Here is a 20,042-nt window from a genome sequence, read left to right on the forward strand (position 1 = left end):
AAGCACTCAAAAAAGGATTTAAATCAGTTCATGAAATGTTAGTGGCAAATAATAAACTTTAATTTTGCAATCCTTTTATACAGAAAATCTTTCAAATCCGTTCAATATCTCAAAATGTGCTTTTTTAATCCCGGCACAACAAGAATTATTCCTTAAGAGCAGCCTTAGACTTATCAATACCAATAATATACTTCTTGAAACCTGGAACAGCGAGACCAAGACAAACAAATGAAGCAATTGAGAATGCAACAAAATATTTGAGAAGTTCTGAAAATGTAGCACTTCTCTTATATTCTTCTTCACTATATCTAGATCTAATATTCTTCCACCTATCTTCAAGATTGTATCCAGGATCATAAATACTTTTCATGGCTTCACCTCCACCAAGAATTTCTCCACGAGCTGTATGATTAGAAACTGTAGCTTGTTCATTATTAATTTGAGAGACTACACTTTTGATATCCTCCACTCCCTTCAACTTGGCTTCCTTCAAAACTTTGAGGGTTCTTTGTTGTCCGGATTGTTTCTTCAACTTTTGTTCAACGTTGAAAATAGCTTGAATTGATGATTTCAAATTTTCATCAACTCCTTCCTTTTCCATCATATTCTTTAACAAACTTCTAGCCTTTTCTTGTTCTTTTTGAATTTCTTCCATGTATTCATTTTCTTCTGGAGACAAATCAGAAGCAGCCAATCCTTTTGATCTTTCTTCAAGAGCCAATCTTCCTTCTCCTTCAGCAGGAATGTGGAAAATAGCCTTTTTAATACGTTGATTTTCTCTAATATCTTGTAATTTTTCTGCTGTTAAAGAATTAAAATCAAATCCTTCTTCCGGAATAGAAACAGGTGGAACTATAACACTAAATTGTCCACTATTTAATATATCTTGAACTCTGTTTGATGATCTAATATCAATTTCTTGACTTGGTTGTTTTTCATTTTGTTGCAAAGTACTAGTCGAGAATGAACGGGAAGATGATGCACAAGCACAACAAGAACAATTATGATGATGATTACCAACAACAATAACAGAGGTGCGAGCAAGTGTTTGCTGTCTTGTAGTAGAAGGAACAGCGCGAACAACTTTCTTCAACATATTTTTTAAAATTATTATTTGGGTTTAAAATTGGAAATATTATTTGTTAATTAAATTCAATAATAATTAACTTGAGCAATAAACAAGACAATTAATTCATAAACCACAAGAAGATAAAATTCAGAGTTGGGTTGAGACTCAAGTAGTATCAATGAACGATTTTGTTAAGAAAAATATGAAAGTTGGCTGACAAAAGAGGTCGGAAATTGGCAGAGGGGATATGTCAAATTGATTGCATTACACCTTTGTTAATTGGGAGTTGGGCCGACATTGCCAAGTATAACAAGAGGAAAAACTTGTAGATGCATGCTTAAAAGAGGGGAGTTTATTGTTGCTGATTCCACAACAAGGCCCTCTCGAATCCTTGAGCTAATTTGGCTAAATTGGTGGCTAATAATTCATTTTCCTCAGAGGAAGAGAAGTGGTTGAGCGATTCGTTAAATTCTGCAGCATCCTTAATATTTTGGAATTTCCATTTCTTTTTAGAGAATCCCTTGCTGAGGTCCTTTGGAAGTTTGATCTTTCTTCTAATGACCTTGTCGTGAGAATTTGAACCAAGAACCATATTTGAGAAGGAATCAAAGAGAGGTTTACATGATGAGATGTAACCTGTTTCTAATAAGATTGACTCTATAAATTGTTGACCTGTTGCATCTGTGTTTTGATTTACATTCCAATAGGCAATTGTCATGGAAAGTTTTTGAACAAAGTTTGAAATTGCACTCTTTCCTTCCAATGTGAGAATATCAAATACAGCAAAAAGCTTATTCATGGATGGTTTTGAAACAATCTTGGCTATTCCCCTAGCAGAGTCCCAAGAGATGGTCGTCTTTTCATTCAATTGTATTGAAAGATCAAAGCAGTGGAAGGTTTCTTCAAAATCAGACTTGTTTGTTGAAGGTTTGGAACCTTTCTTTACATTTTCTTGGTAAAGGCTCAATTGTACAGTTAGTTTGGTAAGATTACTTTCCTTTAAGAAATAGGATGTCAAAATTGAAGAACTATCGCCTAGAGTCTTTACGATTGTATCAATTCCCTTTGGATCGACCTCATTCTCAAATCTCTCAAGTTTACTCTTGAGATTTGATAAATTGTTCAATGAATCAGGATTCTTAAATATTGGTTCCTCTGTTGCTTGTAAAATTTTGGTGGAGGTGATTGGTTCAAACTTTGCAATCATTACGTGTTTTGGAGAAGTTGTGATCTCAGTCATAATGTCCTTAATATCATCTGATGTATCTGCAGATGCCATATTACTGTCAACAGTAAATAATTTAGTTATCATTTCCCTGAAAGATGACTTTCTATGTATCTTTCCTGCTGTGAGTTTGGTAGAATCTTTTGGATCTAAGCTATTTGGAGAGGAAGAAATAAGGATCGATGGAGAATTGGTTGGTGATGAAACAATGGTCTCTTCAACTTCTTGTTGTTCGTCAATATTCAGCTTGGAGAGAGCTCTGGATGCCTTTTCAAGGTTCACGCTAATTTCTCTTTCAGTTCTGGCAACCAATAATTCCTTAGCGATGAGGGTGAGGTTTTGTAATTCATCAAGCCAATATTCGTACAGAACGGGTACAACCTTTTCAATAAGTTCTAATTGCCCAGAGTTGCGGGCATTCTCCATTGGAAGTCTATTGTGAGCACTATCTCTTTCTGTTACAAGATCACAAATTGAGTTGTGTTCGAAATATTCCATAACTCCATTAAAATCACCATTAGTAAAGCAATCATTCAAATCTAAAAATTCATCATCGAATGGTGATTGGATTTGATTTACAGCACCATTTCCATTCAGTAAGTCCAACATACTTGTATTATCTTGTTGTACTTGTGTTGTTACTGCAGCTTCATATACCATCCTATCCTCAGCATAAGTGAAAATCATTTCGGTCTCAGGTTCCTGAACTTGGACATAGGCATCTCTTGAACATACTGTAACAACATAGCTGTTTTGATTTGCATTTGGTTTTGGAGGTACAGTAAAACCAATTGAGTGCTTTGATGTGATACCACCACTATACGAAAGCTTAGTTCCTCCAAATGTTACAATAAATTTAGCGTCTTGATGTAATTCCTTTGATGAAATAACAGCAACAGGTGTTCCTTCATGGCCTTCAGTTGGATAAATTTTGTCAAATTTGTAGGAAACAATTTGAATAGATCCAGAGCTAGTATTATGAAGTTGATTGTAAACCTGCAACAACAATTGACTTTGATGAATGAAATCCTCAAGTAGTGCACTTTTTTGTGGATCCTTCTCATACATTTGATTCAGTATTCTTGCAGAAAGAATTTCTTTCAAATCAGTTACTAACTTTGGTGAGATTTGAGGAGTTGCCAATTGTTGTTGTTGTTGATTTTGGGGAGGTGAAGTAAGATGGGTACTATGTGATTCATTGCTACCTTCCTCATCAGAATGATCTTCTGGAGCCTTTCTCTTTGGTTTACAAATATCTTGTCTCTTTGCACTCTGGAAAGGTTTTGTTTCGATCCAATACAAAAGTGATGGATCTGATTTTGGTTGAGTTGGGTACTTGTATTTGAGCATTCTCTTAGTGAACTTATTGCTTGGAAGAGCTAAAAACTTTGTGCAGAGAACAACACCCAATCTAAATCTATCCTTTTGTGGTTTCTTCTCACCATTATCCAATCTTCCTAAATTTTTATCCAATTGATAGGTATATACATTTGGTTTAATCTTGATTCTGTCATGTTTCATTAAACAGTAAGAAATGTCCTTATCATCACCATCTTCTCCTCTAATATAAAAATGTGCATAGAGCTCTTTTTTCATATTCTTTACGAAATGATCCAAAAAAGTTGGAGAAAATTTAACTGTAACTGGTGCAGCTATTTTCTTTGATCCATGTTTGATTAATTCATCAGATCTATTGGCAAGTGAGCCAATAATATACTTGGTATTGTCATCAAAATCTTCTTTCATTGTGAGAGACATGATTGGAGCTTCAAATGAATTAGTATTGACTTGATCAATTAGAACTTTGTTGGTATTCTTTTGATCCAAAATAAGTTGGAATTTGATTGTAAACTTTGAATATACAGAAGTATCATGTAAATTCAAAACGAAACCCTTTGGTTTAAAGACAGCCTGAGTACATCCACCAAATTCTTGAGTATAGGATTGAGTAATTAAATCGCTCAATTTAATATTGGTATTGAGTGGAAATTCGGAGAAGGTGAAGATATCATTGCAACTTGGATCGCTACGTTTAGTTGCAGCAATATGACAACTTAAAAAACATGTGGATTCTTCATCTTTACATTTATCCATTAAACGATCACAATTTACAATTCTCAAAACAATTTCTGGAAGAAGAGGATAGTTTGCTCTTGTTTTCTCAGTACCAACAGCAAAAAATCCCATGCTTTGCGGTAGATCTTTCACCACATGCATTAAATTACCACTATTTACCACTGCAGTTGTACCACTCGATAATAAATTATGAATACTAGATAACGATGGCGAAGGAATTACATTGCTAGTTGTAAAATTTGATGAAGTCGATGATGTAGAAGGTGATGGAAATTGTTGTTCTCTTCCTCTGCCAATACTATTTACGTTCATTTCAGCCGGAACCTCTTCTTTCTGCTTGCTAGTCAAGTCAATTAGGAGATGGGAGAGGTTAACAAAGGGTATTGCCTTTTTTTTACGGTTATGGTTTCTTCTTGCCGATTACTGTGATTGAAAGCTTCGGTTTATGTGTCAGTGAAAGTTATTTATTTTCAGATTGTTGGCAACAACATCACTGAAGTATTAAAGAGCTCTCTTGAAAATTGGTGATTGTTTGGGTTTGTTATGAATTGTCTTATTACCATTTTCTTACTGTCAGTGAAAATGATAATAATCACGTGCATGCATGGTTTGTTTCGTTTGATTATCCAATAATCCATGATGATAAAGATCTTTTTAAATTATTAGAAAACCTTCCAACAACCGGAAAGAGTCATTAACAATCCCAATTCAAATAACAATTACTCAAATATAAAACAGAAAATGAAATAAACAATACCAATATATAACTGTTTAAAATTAAATTTAACAGAATTGACTTTCTGTGCCATATTTTCAGGCAATTATTCCTTTGTTTTAATCTAGAACTTTGGCATGGTTTAATCAAATATAAAGGTGGTTCTTCGTTGGTAATGACATGGCCTACAACTATCAATAGACAAAACAAACTCACCGATGTCAGAATACCTGGTTTGTCTTCCACTAAGGCAACGAAATACTACTACACATATTGTTTGAGCAAGAAATACGATCATCTTACTCGAACTAGCCACTGTTTCTGACTGCGTCTACAGTATTCAAATAATACTCCAACCAGTGTTGTCCAACTAATCGCCAACTTCAATCAATTTTAAAACTCCATTTGTTGGATGACAAACGCACAAGAGAATCAAATTGTTGAAAAAAATGAGTTGCCCATTCTCTGGAAATGCCTCTGCCGGTATGAAGTGTCCAATAACTGGACAATCCTCTGAAACTACTACCACTACTGATGATTCTATTGATGCTTGTCCTGTTATCCATGCTGTCAATGATGAAGAAGTAAAGAGTGTCAAGGAAGAAAAGGCCCAACAAGAAACTACCGAAGAAGAAGCACAAGGAGAACAATCTGATAACGCTGTTACTAATGCTTTGGAAGCCTTGATGAAGGAATTTGAAGATAGATCCGATATTCCTAGTATTGCCGAATATCAAAAGTTGAGAAGAACCACTGCCATTATCACCGGATTTTATGCTAAAGGTACTGAAGCAAAGAAAGACCAATATGAAAATGTTAAAGAAAGTTTGAAGAGATTGTATGGTGATGAAGAACAATGTAAGGCTCAAATTGCTGCTCTTCAAAAGTATGAAAAATTCAAAGGTTAGTATTTATCTTCCGATCATCTTTTAATCATCAAATAATTTTAATTTATTTACATGATGAATTATTAGGTCACTTGAAGTTTAGAGAATATTTGGAAAATTATCAAGATGAATTGAAGAATTTGGAATTACAAAAAGCTAAACTTGAAGAAACACAAAAACACTATTATGATTTACACATCTGGTCACAAGAAATTGTTAAAATTTGTCAATGGTTAGAACAACACTTGGATTACTATGCTTATAAAACTATTGTTGATTTGCCAGTTGATAAAATCTTCAAGGGTGTCGTTCCACAAGCTCCTCCAGAATTAACCGAAGAAGAAAAGTTCAAATATAGCAAGGGTTTAGATGAAATTTGTCACAATTTGGATGAAAGCAAAGACTTTTTCGAAGCCTCAGTCGATGGCAGACTTAATAGATATCAAGAAATTGAACGTGAAATTATCAAGTGTCAATTAGAATCTCTTTCCACATCTCCAGCTGAAGATAATCCACGTCGTGAATATATTGAATCAGAATTGAGACAAGATTTGGCTCACGTAGAATCTCAATTAAAGGATAGTGAACGTCCAGAAACTCAAAAGCGAAGACATTACATGTTAAAGATGCACAAGGAATTTATTGAAGTTTTATCTTTCTTCAGAGAAACTCTTGGTGTATTGAACGATTCTAATGTTCCTAAGAAGTATGACTCTAGATATACAAGCAAGTTTACTATTGTCGAAGAATAAAATTATTTCAATTTTTCAACATTCAAAATACTGTAACGACAGCTGATTTACAGTTGGCGCCAAAACAAAAGGTGCAGTTACATTAAAAAAAATAAAACAAAAGGGATGAGCCTCAACAAAATCAGTTCGTCCTTATCAAAGACGGACGCACCCTCCTCAGATGTTCTCTTTGATCAAATGGTACGTAAATTAAATTTATGAACACTAAAAGGGTTTTTTTTAGCTGAGAGATCCTCAGGTAAGAAGGAAATTGGCTTTGGGCAAACATTTTGAAGCTCTCTCCTTAACGGAGGAAGAGGAAAAAGCCATCAAAGAAGAATTGATTATGGCTAAAAGATATGAAAACGAAATTAATGAAAAAGTAACAAAGAAGATAGAAAATGAAGAATTAAAAAAGTTACTTATGGAACATGATGACCACAGAGGATCAAGCTCAAAGATGCAAGCTTACTATAATAAGCTTCATCAATTGCAGATACAAGCAGAAGCAAAGCTTAAAAAACAAATTAGAGAAGCCGAGGAATATGAAATAACAAAACTTCAAGATGATCAACAAAGATTGCTTGAAAATGAAACAAAAAAGCTTCTGGAAGGTCGGGAATTGTTTCAACAATCAGAAGAAAAAAGAAAAGTAGTGGAAAAGAGGGAATTGGAAAAAAGAGAAAAATGGAAATCTCCCGATGATAACACACTCTTTGAATCCAGCAAATCTTCTCCAAAGAAGAGAGACTTGATTTCCTTACTTCAGTCAAATTCTCAACAAAGTAAGTTGTACTATTGCGCCGATTCTTAACACTGCGTAGAAAGAGTTATTCTTTTAATGACAGTCGATATTGGTGATGGAAGGTCTGATACTATTACAGTCAGAGAAGAAGATTCATATGTAGACTTGGCAAAACAGTTTCAAGACAAACATGGCTTAATTGCTGATGTTATTGAACCTCTTGCTGAGCATATTAAGTTCAATGTCGAAAAGGTATTGAAAGAAAAAACAATGGACATGATTAAAAGTTCCCAATCTAACGTGTATAGTAGAAGTCCTGTATCAAAGAAAACAGATAAGGTATGTTAAATTTAATTTCATATATTTATTAATATAATAAGGTTGACAAATATGACGATTTGCAACAAATTGTGGATACTGTAAAGAGGAGCTCAACACCATCTAGCTCTAAAAACAAAAAGGTTTTTATTTAAAAATAAAATTTAATTTACTAACCCGATACTCATTTATAGCCGATACACGAAAGATTGCACGAAAGTGCTAAATTCAAGGAAGCAAGAATATTAAGGATAAAGATGGAACTTACCAAAACTGAAGATGAAAAGATTCAAGAAACAAAGGTACCAATGAGCGAAACAAGTAAAAAGATTGTGGAAGAGATTGAAAGAAGTAGAGCAAAGGAAAGATATCAAAATTATGGAGAATTTTTATATAACGAAGGAAAGGAAAATCAAAAACGTCAACAATTGGAACAGGAAAGATTAAAGAGACTCGAGGAGGCTAAGGAGGATGTTTTCTCATTCAAGCCACAAATTAACACAAACTTTAAAGTAATAAGGGGAAGTCATGCAGCAAACTCATTCAAGGCAAATGTGATAGCCTATGCTGAAAATGAAGAAAAGAAATGCCCTTTCAAACCAAAAATCAATGCCAAGTCTTCAATGATTGCAATGCAAAAAAGAAATGAGGAATTTCTTTCTGAAGCAAATCCAAATCCATCCATTACACAAGCTCACGAATCACTGTTCAAGGATGCAGAAAAGAGGAGAATTAGAATTGAACATATGCAACAAGAGGCTGCTAGAATGTCCCTACCTCCATCTAAAGGAAGTAAACCAAGTCAAGAACATATAGACAAGCTTGTAAACAGTAAGAAAAATGTTGAAAAACAAATTTCACAATTAAGAGTTCAATTGAACTCCAACTTTGATCCTGATACTGGAAGAGAATTTTTCAAACCAGTAATTAACAAGAGGCCTAAATCAGCAGGTGGTAATAGACAGACCCAAAATGTATATGATGAACTATATCAAAGACAATTTGACACAACAAAGTCACTAATCTCAAAAGAATTTTATAAGGAAGTGAACAAACTTGCAAATAAGAAGCATACAAATGAATCCAGTAAGAAGATTGCTGAGGTTGCTAAGCTTAAAAAGATTTACAAATTATTTGCTTACCTTGACCAAGACGGAGATGGTTTCCTAAATATTGAAAAAGATATTCTGTCCTCAAGCGAGGAAAGATTTAATGTTTTGGATAAACCATTGCAAGAAATACTGCTAGATGTTTTTGAGCTCTTTGATGTGGATAGTGATATTGGATTTGAAGAATTTGCTGCTGCTGTTTTTGAACGAATGGAAAAACCAGATTCTAAATCTGCAATCCTTTCATCTCAAAAGGGTTCTGTTCACAAAGTAAGTGGAATTGATATTCCTCCTTCAGAATTGCCAGATTCTGAGTGTAGCTTCAAACCTAAGACAAATAAGAAGAGTGAAGAGATTGTGGTAGCCAAGCGTGCCAGTGCTACTGATCTTCATGATCTTCTTTATAAGGAGAAGGATAAACGAGAACAAAACTTGTCAAGATTGAAGCAAGCATATACCGAAGACGAAATGCGAGAATGTTCGTTTAAACCTCAAGTTATTAATCCAAGTGCAGAGCATGGAATTTCAGATGAAACTCTTAACAGATTGCTAGCTCCAAAAAAGAGACAATCATACTATGGTCCAAGTGAAGACAAGGAGTTAGAAGAATGCACTTTCCGTCCAAAAACAAACACAATGCCTGAAGGTGTTTATCAGCAACAAACTAATAATAATAATACCAGTAAGATAATACGGCCAAACAAGAGCTATTCTGAAATTTTCACAACTGAACAACCAATCACACCTAGAAAAATCTCATCCAATAATAATCCCAGCAGTGGAAACAAATCAAGTGGTAAAAACCCTCTAAGTCTCCTAAGATAATAAATTAATCTAAAATATCATCCAGTCTTGCATTATATTCAATACTTGTGTTATAAGCTCCTGAAATAGAGTTTGATTGGGCAATGGGAATCATTCTTATTGATTCTTGTCTCAAACTGTCATGTGTTGCACTATTTCTATAAGAGTTACTATTATTTTCATTTCCTCTAGAATTATTATTTTGGAAGTATGGTCCACTAAGAATTGAACTTGCTTGAGTTTGATGTATTATTCTCATTCCGTGTTGATTACCACTACTTGCCACAGAGGAATATAATGGTGTCTCATTATTGAAATAATTTGGAAGGAACGTTCGTGGTGCATTGTCATAGTGAGCAGATTCTTCTTCAGAGCATTCATCATCATCATAGTGATTATCCAAATGATAATAGTAAACAGATTTTGGAACAATATTGTCTGCACTTGGTGAATCGAGTGCAATCTTTGGTCTTTCTGTATAAATAACTCCAAACTTGATTTCTTCCTCTTCGTTCATATTCTTATCAGAAAAATCAGGTGATTTTTGTTTGAGAGGTGTTTCAGAGCTTTCTCCACTAAGAAGGGATGATTTGGAATTGACCTTTTTAACCTTTTTCTTAGAACAGCAATAACTCTTATATTTTGAAAAGAAATGATGTCCATAAAGAATCATATTCAAGAATCCTTGAAGTGGATTAGTAATTGCTTGTAATAAATCCAACCAAAAAATACCAGAAATCATGGTAGTACTCGTTGGTGATTGTGCAATAATAATTGATTCTTTACCAAATTAGAAATCACATCAAGTATTTGTAAACTTACCAACAAGACGATTAATAAAAGCAGGAATCCATGTAATGAAAAATGCAATCATAATAAGAGAGAAATTGAGTATTGTTCGTTTGCCCAATTGTTGATATCTGTCACTAAGTGATAATACCTCATATCTATTACTCTTCCTTCTATGCATTCTAAAGCAAATGCAAACTCCCAAGAAAAACACTGCACACATACTCACACAAATGTATACAATCAAGAATGTAAAGAATCTAAAGTTAAGAAATTGTGAATGATCATGAGCTAATCCAATCCAACACCACTGTTGTAAATTATCTATTCTATTGAATTTCTGTGTTAGTGACACAGTTACAGTATATAATAGTGGAACAATCCAACAAATTAAATGGAAAATAACCTCAAGAATTATCTTCCTTCTCCTATGCTTTTCCTCTGAAAAGTGTGGAGTGACACTCAAAAACAGTTGTAAACAAATGCAAGTACTCCAAAACACAGAACTCAGTTCAAAACAAGTCATTAAAAACCCTTGTAAGAAACAACACCATTCATATTCTAAACTCAACCCGAATAACGAAATCAAATAACTAAAGCTTGCAACTAGATCGCTAACAGATAAATAAAACACCAACCGATGATTCATAGCTGTCATTCTATAATTATTTCTCTTTCTAGATTTCTTGTGTTTTCTCCATGAAAGTATTGTAAACAGTATTGTACTGAATATAATAAATGAAGATCCGAATATTGACAAGATGGAGCTAACTCCAGTTGTGTACCTGAGTGCATTTTGTTCTATGGACACTGTCGTTTCGTTACTAGGTATCGTAGAATTGTCTTCAACTATCACATATTGACTCAATATATTCCATGAATATTCCATCAGAGATGATGGTATAATAGATTGTATCATTTTCCGAATATAATATTATAATTATTATGATAAATGTTCCGAAAGGCTAAACAATCAAGAAGAATCGATCACAGGTAAAAAGCCAAATTAATACTCTCTATTGTTTTTCTCTCTTGATTATAACAAACTTGCAAACTATGCTGTTGTACTCCAACAATAACTGTATTTGTGTTACTATTACTGCTCAAGAGTTTCTCTCAATGAAAACTCGCGAGTTATTGTTGGTTCAATTTTTTTCAATTCGAAGAGTTTTCAAAACCATGCAATTTGTTGTGATATGAAGAGAGATCGGAGGAAAACAGAATGGAACAACTTTCAAAGAGTTGATGAGCATATGAGAAGTGGTATTATTTTCCACTGGTCAGAACTATTCGCATCGATTAATTGTACTGGAAAATATTACTGAATTGCAATGCCATGAATTGATGAGGGTTTCCAAATGAAAACATTTCTTGACCAGTTTACCGGTGGTCTTTTGTTTATGTGATATCATTTGTTTTTTTAAAGGTCACAATAATTAATTGGTCCAATGTGTTAATACAGTTACTTTCCATCTTGAAATTATGTTGCCAAAACATACCAACCCATATCTACAGATAAACGTTTTAACTGCATGCTACTGTTCCAAAGTGTTCAAGACCTCTGAGGTATTGCTCAAGTTAACCACCCTTAATCTCTACATCCAATTAGGATGAGTTGCTTCAAGTTGTGTTGGAATAAAGTATTAATAGTAGTGAATGTTATTATTTATCCTCTTCGAAGTCGAGCTAGAGAGAGAGGAACTAGGAACGATTTTAATGACCCTCCAACAACACACAATCTTGAAGGCACAAATAACTCAAACTACAAATTTCTTCACCTCTAAAAAATCAAAAAAATGGATCTTATTCAACTCAAGTGTGTTGTAGTTGGTGATGGTGCTGTTGGTAAGGTAGGTTATTAAAAGAGGATTCTATTGTGGTGGCTGATCAAACACATTTAACATAGACATGTATGCTTATTTCCTACGCAGAGGACAAGTTTTCTGATAAATATACACCAACGGTTTTTGGTAGGTTGTTTAATATTGGTAGAGTTTCTGATGGTCGTTAGAAAATTATTCGGCAAATGTTAGATATAAGGAAAAGACTATAAATTTAACCTTGTGGGATACTGCAGGACAAGAAGTAAGGTAAATATCTTTGAATTTACTCTTAGTAATCAAACAATACTAGTTGTTTTTAAATATTATTTGATGATTAACCTCTTATTAAGGATTATGATAAATTACGTCCATTGAGTTATCCTGATACAAATGTAAGTATATCAATACCCTTACACCTTAACTGATGATGGACGATGTAATTAGGTTTTTATAATAGCCTTCTCTGTAGTTAGTAGAACATCATATGAAAATGCTTCTGGCAAGTGGTATCCAGAAATTTCTTTACATGCTCCTCTTGCTCCAGTAGTATTAGTTGGCACCAAAATAGATCTTAGAGACGATATGAAGGAAATTGAAAAACTTAAAAGAGAAGGAACAGAACCAATAACCCGAAAAGAAGGAGAAGAATTAGCAAAGAAAATTAACGCTTTTGAATTTTGTGAATGTAGTGCTCGAAACAAATCAGGATTGAAGGAAGTTTTCACTACAGTTATAGAAGCTCATGTAAATCCAAAAAAGAAGATTGATCCAAAACCAAAACCTTGCCTTGTTTTGTAGGTCAATAATCATTATTAAAATCTGTATACATTACTATTTGTATTTTAAATATATTAGTACATTGTTAAATTACTTTTTCTGTATTTTGAATAATACTACAGGCACAGTGTTAATTTCAGCTGTCACAAATGCATCAATTCCTAATACTGTCAATGCTCCTCTAACAACACCACAAGCAAATACTACATAATCCTTTGCAGCATTATTTGTTTCATCAGGGTTTGATGTTGCAAATCGCGAAAGAAATAAAAATCTATTATCATTTAGTACATATGTTCCTCTATTATTGGTTTTTAAATTATCTACACCTTTTCTAAAAACTTCAGCCCAAAATTCTTTACAAATAAATTTAATAATATCAAGATCATCATTAAATCGGGTTGTTCTATCCTTTGTCAATTTCTCGGCAATTCGTAATCCTACATTATATCCCATACGTTCAACTATAGAATAGGCTTTTTCTTTAGAATTTTTACACAGATCATTCACTACATATTCGATCATTTCCATGTGCAGAAATTCAAAACACGACAATGCTGCCTGCTTTGACTTTTGACTCATTTTTTATCTATATTTAAAAGACGTTAATTTGATTTAAACAAATTAATCAATTAATAATAATTAAAAATTAAATATTTAATAATTCAATAGTATTATTCAATAATTATCCTGTAAATCTGCTATTTCTTTCACTCTCTTTTTGTTTTCCAATCAATATTTTCCTTTTAAAACATACAATCATAAAAAATGAGTACTGATAAAGTCCCATCCGAATTATTAAAGGACGAAAAATTGGAACATTGCCTTGAAAACATCCTCCAAAAGACAACCATTGGTTTGTTGGCCTCTGTTGTCCCTGCTTTTGTTCTTTTGAAGGGTAGAAGATCCGCTGCTTTTGGACTTGGTGCCGGTATTGGTTTTGGTATGGGTTGGACAGAGTAAGTGTTTAATGTGTTCAAGTGCGGAAATTATTAATCTTGTCATCATCATCACAATATTATATTTAAATTATTATTATTAACTAATTGTTGAAACAACTTTAATTGATTATTTAATATTATTACAACAACAATCTTTAAATGATGGAAATTTAATTCTCTTTAGATGTCGTTTGCTCATGGAAAAGAATATTCACTTTAACAAGAAATTCATCGCTCACGTTGAAGTACCAAAGGATCAATAAACTCACTAATTTAATTATTTAATGGTTGAAATTCCGAGCCGAGTTACTTCTTCTTCGAAATATGAGTCTAAGGCTTGTTCACTTGGGGACAAGTATCTGACAAGTGAGTCTGATGAAGCTGACATCATTGATTCTGATCCCTCTTGTGGTTTAACTTTTTGTTCTAAAACTTTCTCTCTTCTTGTTTCTCGTTCAAACATCTATTAAATATGTTTAGTATATTCAATCTTTAGAAACTTACATCATTGATTGCATTCTTTTCATCAATTACTGTCCTAGGTTGACCATTAAAATAGCCACTTAAATCATCGCTTAATTCAATATAACTAACTCCACCATCCTTATCACCTACAGCTATATGTCTTCCATTTGCAGTGCTCACACATTGCAAACTCGAAGTAAGATGCAAATTAACAACTGGCTTAGATTGACTGTGAAGTACATCCCAAACACTGAATGTGCCATCCACAGCTGATGTGAAAAAGACTCCTGGTCTTGTAGGAGACCAGCAACCATCCGTCAGGTAAGAGTCACAATATTTAGTTTCCATAATCGGTGTTTTCCAGATATCGTCATAGTAAATTCTAGCACTCCAATCTCCAATAGTCAGGAAATATTTTGGATTGAAAGGGCACCTCTGAATTGCAAATATTGAACTGTGATGTCCAAGAAAAACTCTTTCAATCTTTTCTTTTCCTCCCTTTCTAGCTTTCCTATTCCAAATAATTCCTTGTCCTCTATCCGATCCAATCAATAATTTAGACGTCTAATATTCCAACTAAGATGACTTTTTGAATAATTGAAATACTTACGCTATATGAAGTGTCGTAATCCATACATAAGGCTCCAAATTTTTGAGGCTGATAAATCTTAGATTGTATAATTTCCAAAGTATTCCTCTCGAATGGTTCTGTTAAATTTCTTACATCCCAAAATAATACTTGTGCATCACTAGAAATACTAACACACTCTGTTGATTGCTTGCTTTGAATCCACTTTACAGAATAGACAGGATCTTTGTGGCTTGCATGACTTGATGTATATTCAACAGGATTTGATCCTCTTCTTGTATCAAAAACATATAAACAACCATTTCTGGCTCCTCCAATTAAGCAAGTAGAATCTTTAGGATTAAACTCTAAACAACTCAAAGGTGATGTAGGCGATAAGGCCATTTCAGGAGTATTTGGATTTCTGATATCCCAAATATAAGAATTCTTATCAATTTGCTCCGTCAATGATTGTGATTGTGGTACAAAGTATGCAACAGCTAACTTTTTTGAATCACCCATACTCCAAGCAATATGGTTGGCTGTTCTTTTGAATTCAGAAGGATCTTTCAGAATTGTCAGAACAGTTGCAGTCGGTTTTGATGTTGTTGCTTGTATGAGTTGATCATCGAGAGCTGCCTCGCTCTCATCGGAATCGAAATAATGCTCATAAACATTCAGAGCAGTATTGAGTGATAAATTTCTCATCATTTCATTGGAAAGTGTTTGTGTTGATCTAATATAATTATCATCCTTTTCTATTTTCTTTTGATGTCTCTTTTTTGCATCCACGTCCAAAGCATTTACATCTTTAGGCCAACCACCTTCTGTGTGGACCATTCCAGAATTTGAATAATTCTTAGTGAGTGTATTTACAGCATGTTCACTTAATTCAGGAGCAGCTTGAATTCCGATATGACAAGGGTCTCTTTCTTTATAATTTAATGTTCGGATCTTTTCTTCAGGTTTGATATTTACTAAAATTATTGGTTCGGAATCCTCAAATTCATAGGGCTGCCCCAGCTCACGAATTTTCTTTTTATAACAATATACAATCTCCATTTCATACAAATCCTAGGTGAAGAGGTGGAGAACGTTTGTTGTGAGCAGTTATTGAGGCAATTTTTTTTAGTTAACTTTGCCGCCAAAATTTTGAACGATTTGGAATACATCTTAAAGAATACATTTTCCAATACTTTGAGAAGGTCTTATTGATCCATTTACCAACCGAATAATATTCTAGTATTCGAGGTGAAATATTTGATACTCTTTCAGCGTTCGATTTAAAACTAGTTTCCTTACTAATAAATGTCTTCTTTTTTAATATTTAATATTTGGCAAATAGGTAATAGAAATAAAAGATATAATAATGAGATTAGATCATTGATGATTTGTATGATGAGTGTATTATTATCCATATTTAATACAAAAAAAATGAGTCAAGCACCAAGTACCAATGTTGATCAATCAACTCTCCGAGAGGAAATACAATTTGGCTTTGATAATTTGATCGGTTCTGTTCAATGTAAATTACAAAAAGATACAAATACACTCTCCGTGCAATTAAAGGAAGCTGCTACCGGAAGAATTTGGAAATTAAATATTACACCAGAAGTTGCAAACGAAATTAGTAAACAAGGAACAAAATTAAGCGTAGATGCTATTTATCAAATGATTACCAATGCTTTCAAAGGAGAGGAAAAGACCCTTTCTATTGAATTATTTTTCACTCCACAAGCTTATCCTTTGAGCACTCCTGTTGCCGAGATGAAGGATGTCACTTCTGCTTTGAGCGAAGTATTAAGTGAAAAATGCTCTCTTGTTGTTGATATTTCGTTGAAGGCTGTTTTCTTGACTGTTAAAGTTGCTTTTATTCTTGATGAATCAGATAGAAATGAAAAGGTCATGATTGAGGAATTACTTCGTAAAAACTTCTATTTTGGACAAGTTATCCAAAAACTTGAACTCAAGAACACATTGTTAGAACACAAATACTTGTTACAAAGCAATCAAATCACAGAATTGGAAAATAGAATTACTGAACTTACCCAACTTATTATTCAAACATTGCAATTGCAAAAATTGAGAAATTTAGAAGCTCTTGTTGCTGAACAACCAAACATGATTGAAGAAGAATCTAGATCAGAAGAGCCTATGGATCAAATAGATCAATTTTGTGAAGCTTGCAACCCTAACTGTCTAATTTCACAAGATAAGAAACATTTGGAAGCAAAAGAGACAGCTTGGGGTACTACCTGCAGATTGAGTAATTATGTTTCCATACATAATAATTATATTGAATTCAAAATAGAGAAAATGACTGAGGAATGTGTCATGTTCTTTGGTGTTATTACTGAAGAATATGATAGTATTATTGCTACTGACAATAATGTAATAGGATCTAGCCAATATGTTGATTCATTTGCTCTATCATTGACTGATAAGAAATTGTACACAGGAGGCAGATCTGTTGAAGAATTAGTTGCAGTTGATTGGGAAGTTGGAGATAAGGTAGGCATGTTGGTTGACTTTAAACATGCATCTCTCAATTACTTTAAGAATGGCAAGTTAATCGCCCAAGCATTCAAGGGATTAATTGATGAAAATAAGAGATGGTACTTTGGTGTGAGTTTGTGTAAACAAGGTGATGCCATTTCAATTGCTCCAAAGGATGATTAATAAACTCTAGGAAAATAACTGTGAAGCGCTTCCTTAACTATTTTAAAATCGGATCATGATTTGTTGCTAATAAAGGTCCGTTTGCATAATTCCGTTTAAAATCAATTAAAAAAAATGTGAGTATTGCATGATTGAAGAACGTTAGCCATTATTCTAACAAGACAATTTAATTGATTTTCATCACCACAGTTTATAAGAATGACTGAAGTTGATTTATCAAACCAACCAATTCCTGAAGTTGATATTGCTATGGAAGAACTTGCCCAACACAAGGGTGAAAATGATTTACCAATCTGGATCGGAGTCAATGGTAAGTTTCATCATCACAAAAACTAACCACAAATTTCATTATCTAATTTTAATTTAATATTTTGTGATTTTAGGTTTGGTCTTCCAAGTTAACGAAGAAAAGAGACACATGTATCAACCAGGAACTGGATATAGTATTTTTGCTGGAACTGATGCTACTAGAGCTCTTGCCAAGTCAAGTGTCAATGCTGCTGATCTTGAACCATATGGAAGTTTGGAAGGTTTGACTGAGAAGGAAATGAATACACTCAATCAGTGGATTAGTTTTTACAAGAAGAGATATGTCATTGTTGGTAAAATAAAGAAGGATTAAAATCTGATGGAATCTTTAATAACCAGTTGACCTTTTTCTAAATATTCTTTAGTATCATCAATGTAGAAAGTAAGTATTTTTGGTAGGTTGTTAATCTCAATACGTGAATTTTCGTCTAGTTTTAATTTCGAAAGAATGAATTCTCTAAGCTGTGGACAATCAATCACACAATTAAGGTGGACACTGGACTGTGAGATGAAAACAAATTTCAAAGCAGGATGTGGTTTGGTTATGAAAATTTTGGAACCTGCTTTCCCATCTGAAAGAGAAAAGTAATTTAACTGTGGTAGTATGGAGAGGTCGAAATGAACCTGACAAAGTGCTAAACTTAAGGAAGTCAACTTTTCGAATACTGGCACACTATTCAATTCCATAGAGAAGTAGAATGGTTGGGATGATCTAAAACTCAAATTAGATAATGTTTCAATATTCATATCCGATTTCCTAATCTCATGACTAAAGGCTGTTGTAAACCTGTTCATCTTAGGTTCGCCGTTCACAAAGCATTCATCATATGATATTGATTTGATATCATATTTTGTACAATCAATGATCATCTCCATTATTGGTCTCCAACATTTAATTCTAATGTCTTTACAGTTGATTTTCATGATATAGTCCCATGCTGCTCTTTTCAATTTTCCATCATTCAAAGTAAGAACGACTTGTTTGATGGTATGAATATGCTCTAAACAAGCAGCATTGGTCTCAACTAACTCAATCTCGTCCACACTGTCTATGTGTATTTTAACTGAGGAAGGTTTTGGAGGTGGTACTAATTCTTTAACATGTTCTACCCTTACTATTCCATTCGGTACTCTTGCCATTCGGAATGATTCCAATCTGTCGATATCCACATGCACTTCTTCAATATTATCAAAACCAAGCTCCTCAATAGAATTCCACATATTCCTTTCAATCTTAACACATTGTAAACAACAAAATCTTGCTTTTACAACTCCAGCTACAGGAAGGCATTCCAAGAGGGTTGTATCTATATTTTCTATATTCATTTGTTCAATATTGAGCTTGTTATTCCTATAGGTCAATGATTTAACAGATTTCAAGCTTAAGCTTTTCAGGTTTGGCAAAATTAAATCTGTCATTTCTAAATTTACGCATTCCAATTCCAAACCAGCCAAAACGTCAGATCTAAAAGTATTATTAATTGATATGGAATCACAATTCCAGGAAATAGAATAAATATGAGTAAATAGTTCAATAGGGATCATATTAGTTGTAGACAAAAATGAAAAGAATTTGAAAATTTCCGAATTTCCTCTTATTGATTCATAATTGACGCAGTTAGTGAGCTCAAAGGTTTTAAAGTTCTTATCTTTAAACATTATCAAATCTGTTAGAGAAGAAAGAGAAAGATTCAAATCAGTAATATTCTCATTATCTAAAACTAGAGAAGCAATGGGTGCCAAATTATCTGAATATATTGAAAGACTGTTTAGCTTGTCAAATTTTAGACTTCTATTAGAAAGCTCATCGTTTTTAAAATCGTAATCCATCCAAACTAACTTTTCAATATTTTTGAAATCGTTCAAAATTCTTGTTAGCCAAGACTTTTCTTGACCATTTTCCACATAACTTGTTGGAACTTTTACCATCGTCAATTTCTTAACAACCTGACTTCCACCCATCACTACATTCAACAATTCCATCATTTCATCATAAGTTTGTGAAAATATTT

At 33.3% G+C, this 20,042-nt stretch overlaps 10 protein-coding genes across 10 annotated transcripts; 5 read left to right on the forward strand and 5 right to left on the reverse strand.

Moving 5' to 3' along the window:
* Nucleotides 1-54: 54 nt before the first annotated feature.
* Nucleotides 55-1,096, reverse strand: NAEGRDRAFT_57638 (uncharacterized protein; the record flags this gene model as incomplete). Its single annotated transcript, XM_002678797.1, has 1 exon — nt 55-1,096. The coding sequence occupies one exon, from the start codon at nt 1,094-1,096 to the stop codon at nt 146-148; it is 951 nt and encodes a 316-aa protein (XP_002678843.1). The 3' UTR covers nt 55-145.
* Nucleotides 1,097-1,421: 325 nt separating this feature from the next.
* Nucleotides 1,422-4,682, reverse strand: NAEGRDRAFT_47990 (uncharacterized protein; the record flags this gene model as incomplete). The annotated part of the gene is made up of 1 exon (XM_002678798.1): nt 1,422-4,682. The coding sequence occupies one exon, from the start codon at nt 4,680-4,682 to the stop codon at nt 1,422-1,424; it is 3,261 nt and encodes a 1,086-aa protein (XP_002678844.1).
* Nucleotides 4,683-5,534: 852 nt separating this feature from the next.
* NAEGRDRAFT_79230 (uncharacterized protein) lies at nt 5,535-7,921 on the forward strand (the record flags this gene model as incomplete). The annotated part of the gene is made up of 5 exons (XM_002678675.1): nt 5,535-5,988; nt 6,060-6,712; nt 6,948-7,488; nt 7,528-7,787; nt 7,829-7,921. The coding sequence occupies 5 exons, from the start codon at nt 5,535-5,537 to the stop codon at nt 7,919-7,921; spliced, it is 2,001 nt and encodes a 666-aa protein (XP_002678721.1).
* A 102-nt stretch (nt 7,922-8,023) lies between these two features.
* NAEGRDRAFT_79231 (uncharacterized protein) lies at nt 8,024-9,940 on the forward strand (the record flags this gene model as incomplete). Its single annotated transcript, XM_002678676.1, has 1 exon — nt 8,024-9,940. One exon carries the CDS (start codon nt 8,024-8,026, stop codon nt 9,698-9,700), a length of 1,677 nt encoding a protein of 558 aa, XP_002678722.1. The 3' UTR covers nt 9,701-9,940.
* A 2,324-nt stretch (nt 9,941-12,264) lies between these two features.
* On the forward strand, nt 12,265-13,089 carry NAEGRDRAFT_32610 (rho family small GTPase; the record flags this gene model as incomplete). The annotated part of the gene is made up of 5 exons (XM_002678677.1): nt 12,265-12,318; nt 12,375-12,438; nt 12,480-12,553; nt 12,642-12,683; nt 12,736-13,089. 5 exons carry the CDS (start codon nt 12,265-12,267, stop codon nt 13,087-13,089), a joined length of 588 nt encoding a protein of 195 aa, XP_002678723.1.
* Nucleotides 13,090-13,158: 69 nt separating this feature from the next.
* Nucleotides 13,159-13,650, reverse strand: NAEGRDRAFT_32491 (uncharacterized protein; the record flags this gene model as incomplete). Its single annotated transcript, XM_002678799.1, has 1 exon — nt 13,159-13,650. The coding sequence occupies one exon, from the start codon at nt 13,648-13,650 to the stop codon at nt 13,159-13,161; it is 492 nt and encodes a 163-aa protein (XP_002678845.1).
* A 636-nt stretch (nt 13,651-14,286) lies between these two features.
* Nucleotides 14,287-16,104, reverse strand: NAEGRDRAFT_79232 (uncharacterized protein; the record flags this gene model as incomplete). The annotated part of the gene is made up of 3 exons (XM_002678800.1): nt 14,287-14,472; nt 14,514-15,038; nt 15,085-16,104. The coding sequence occupies 3 exons, from the start codon at nt 16,102-16,104 to the stop codon at nt 14,287-14,289; spliced, it is 1,731 nt and encodes a 576-aa protein (XP_002678846.1).
* A 372-nt stretch (nt 16,105-16,476) lies between these two features.
* Nucleotides 16,477-17,721, forward strand: NAEGRDRAFT_65911 (uncharacterized protein; the record flags this gene model as incomplete). The annotated part of the gene is made up of 1 exon (XM_002678678.1): nt 16,477-17,721. One exon carries the CDS (start codon nt 16,477-16,479, stop codon nt 17,719-17,721), a length of 1,245 nt encoding a protein of 414 aa, XP_002678724.1.
* A 198-nt stretch (nt 17,722-17,919) lies between these two features.
* Nucleotides 17,920-18,343, forward strand: NAEGRDRAFT_65912 (uncharacterized protein; the record flags this gene model as incomplete). Its single annotated transcript, XM_002678679.1, has 2 exons — nt 17,920-18,031; nt 18,105-18,343. The coding sequence occupies 2 exons, from the start codon at nt 17,920-17,922 to the stop codon at nt 18,341-18,343; spliced, it is 351 nt and encodes a 116-aa protein (XP_002678725.1).
* Nucleotides 18,340-19,449, reverse strand: NAEGRDRAFT_47995 (uncharacterized protein; the record flags this gene model as incomplete). Its single annotated transcript, XM_002678801.1, has 1 exon — nt 18,340-19,449. One exon carries the CDS (start codon nt 19,447-19,449, stop codon nt 18,340-18,342), a length of 1,110 nt encoding a protein of 369 aa, XP_002678847.1.
* Nucleotides 19,450-20,042: the final 593 nt, after the last annotated feature.

This window comes from Naegleria gruberi (genome assembly GCF_000004985.1).
Source record: "Naegleria gruberi genomic scaffold NAEGRscaffold_16, whole genome shotgun sequence".
Classification (NCBI taxonomy): domain Eukaryota; phylum Heterolobosea; class Eutetramitea; order Acrasida; family Naegleriidae; genus Naegleria; species Naegleria gruberi.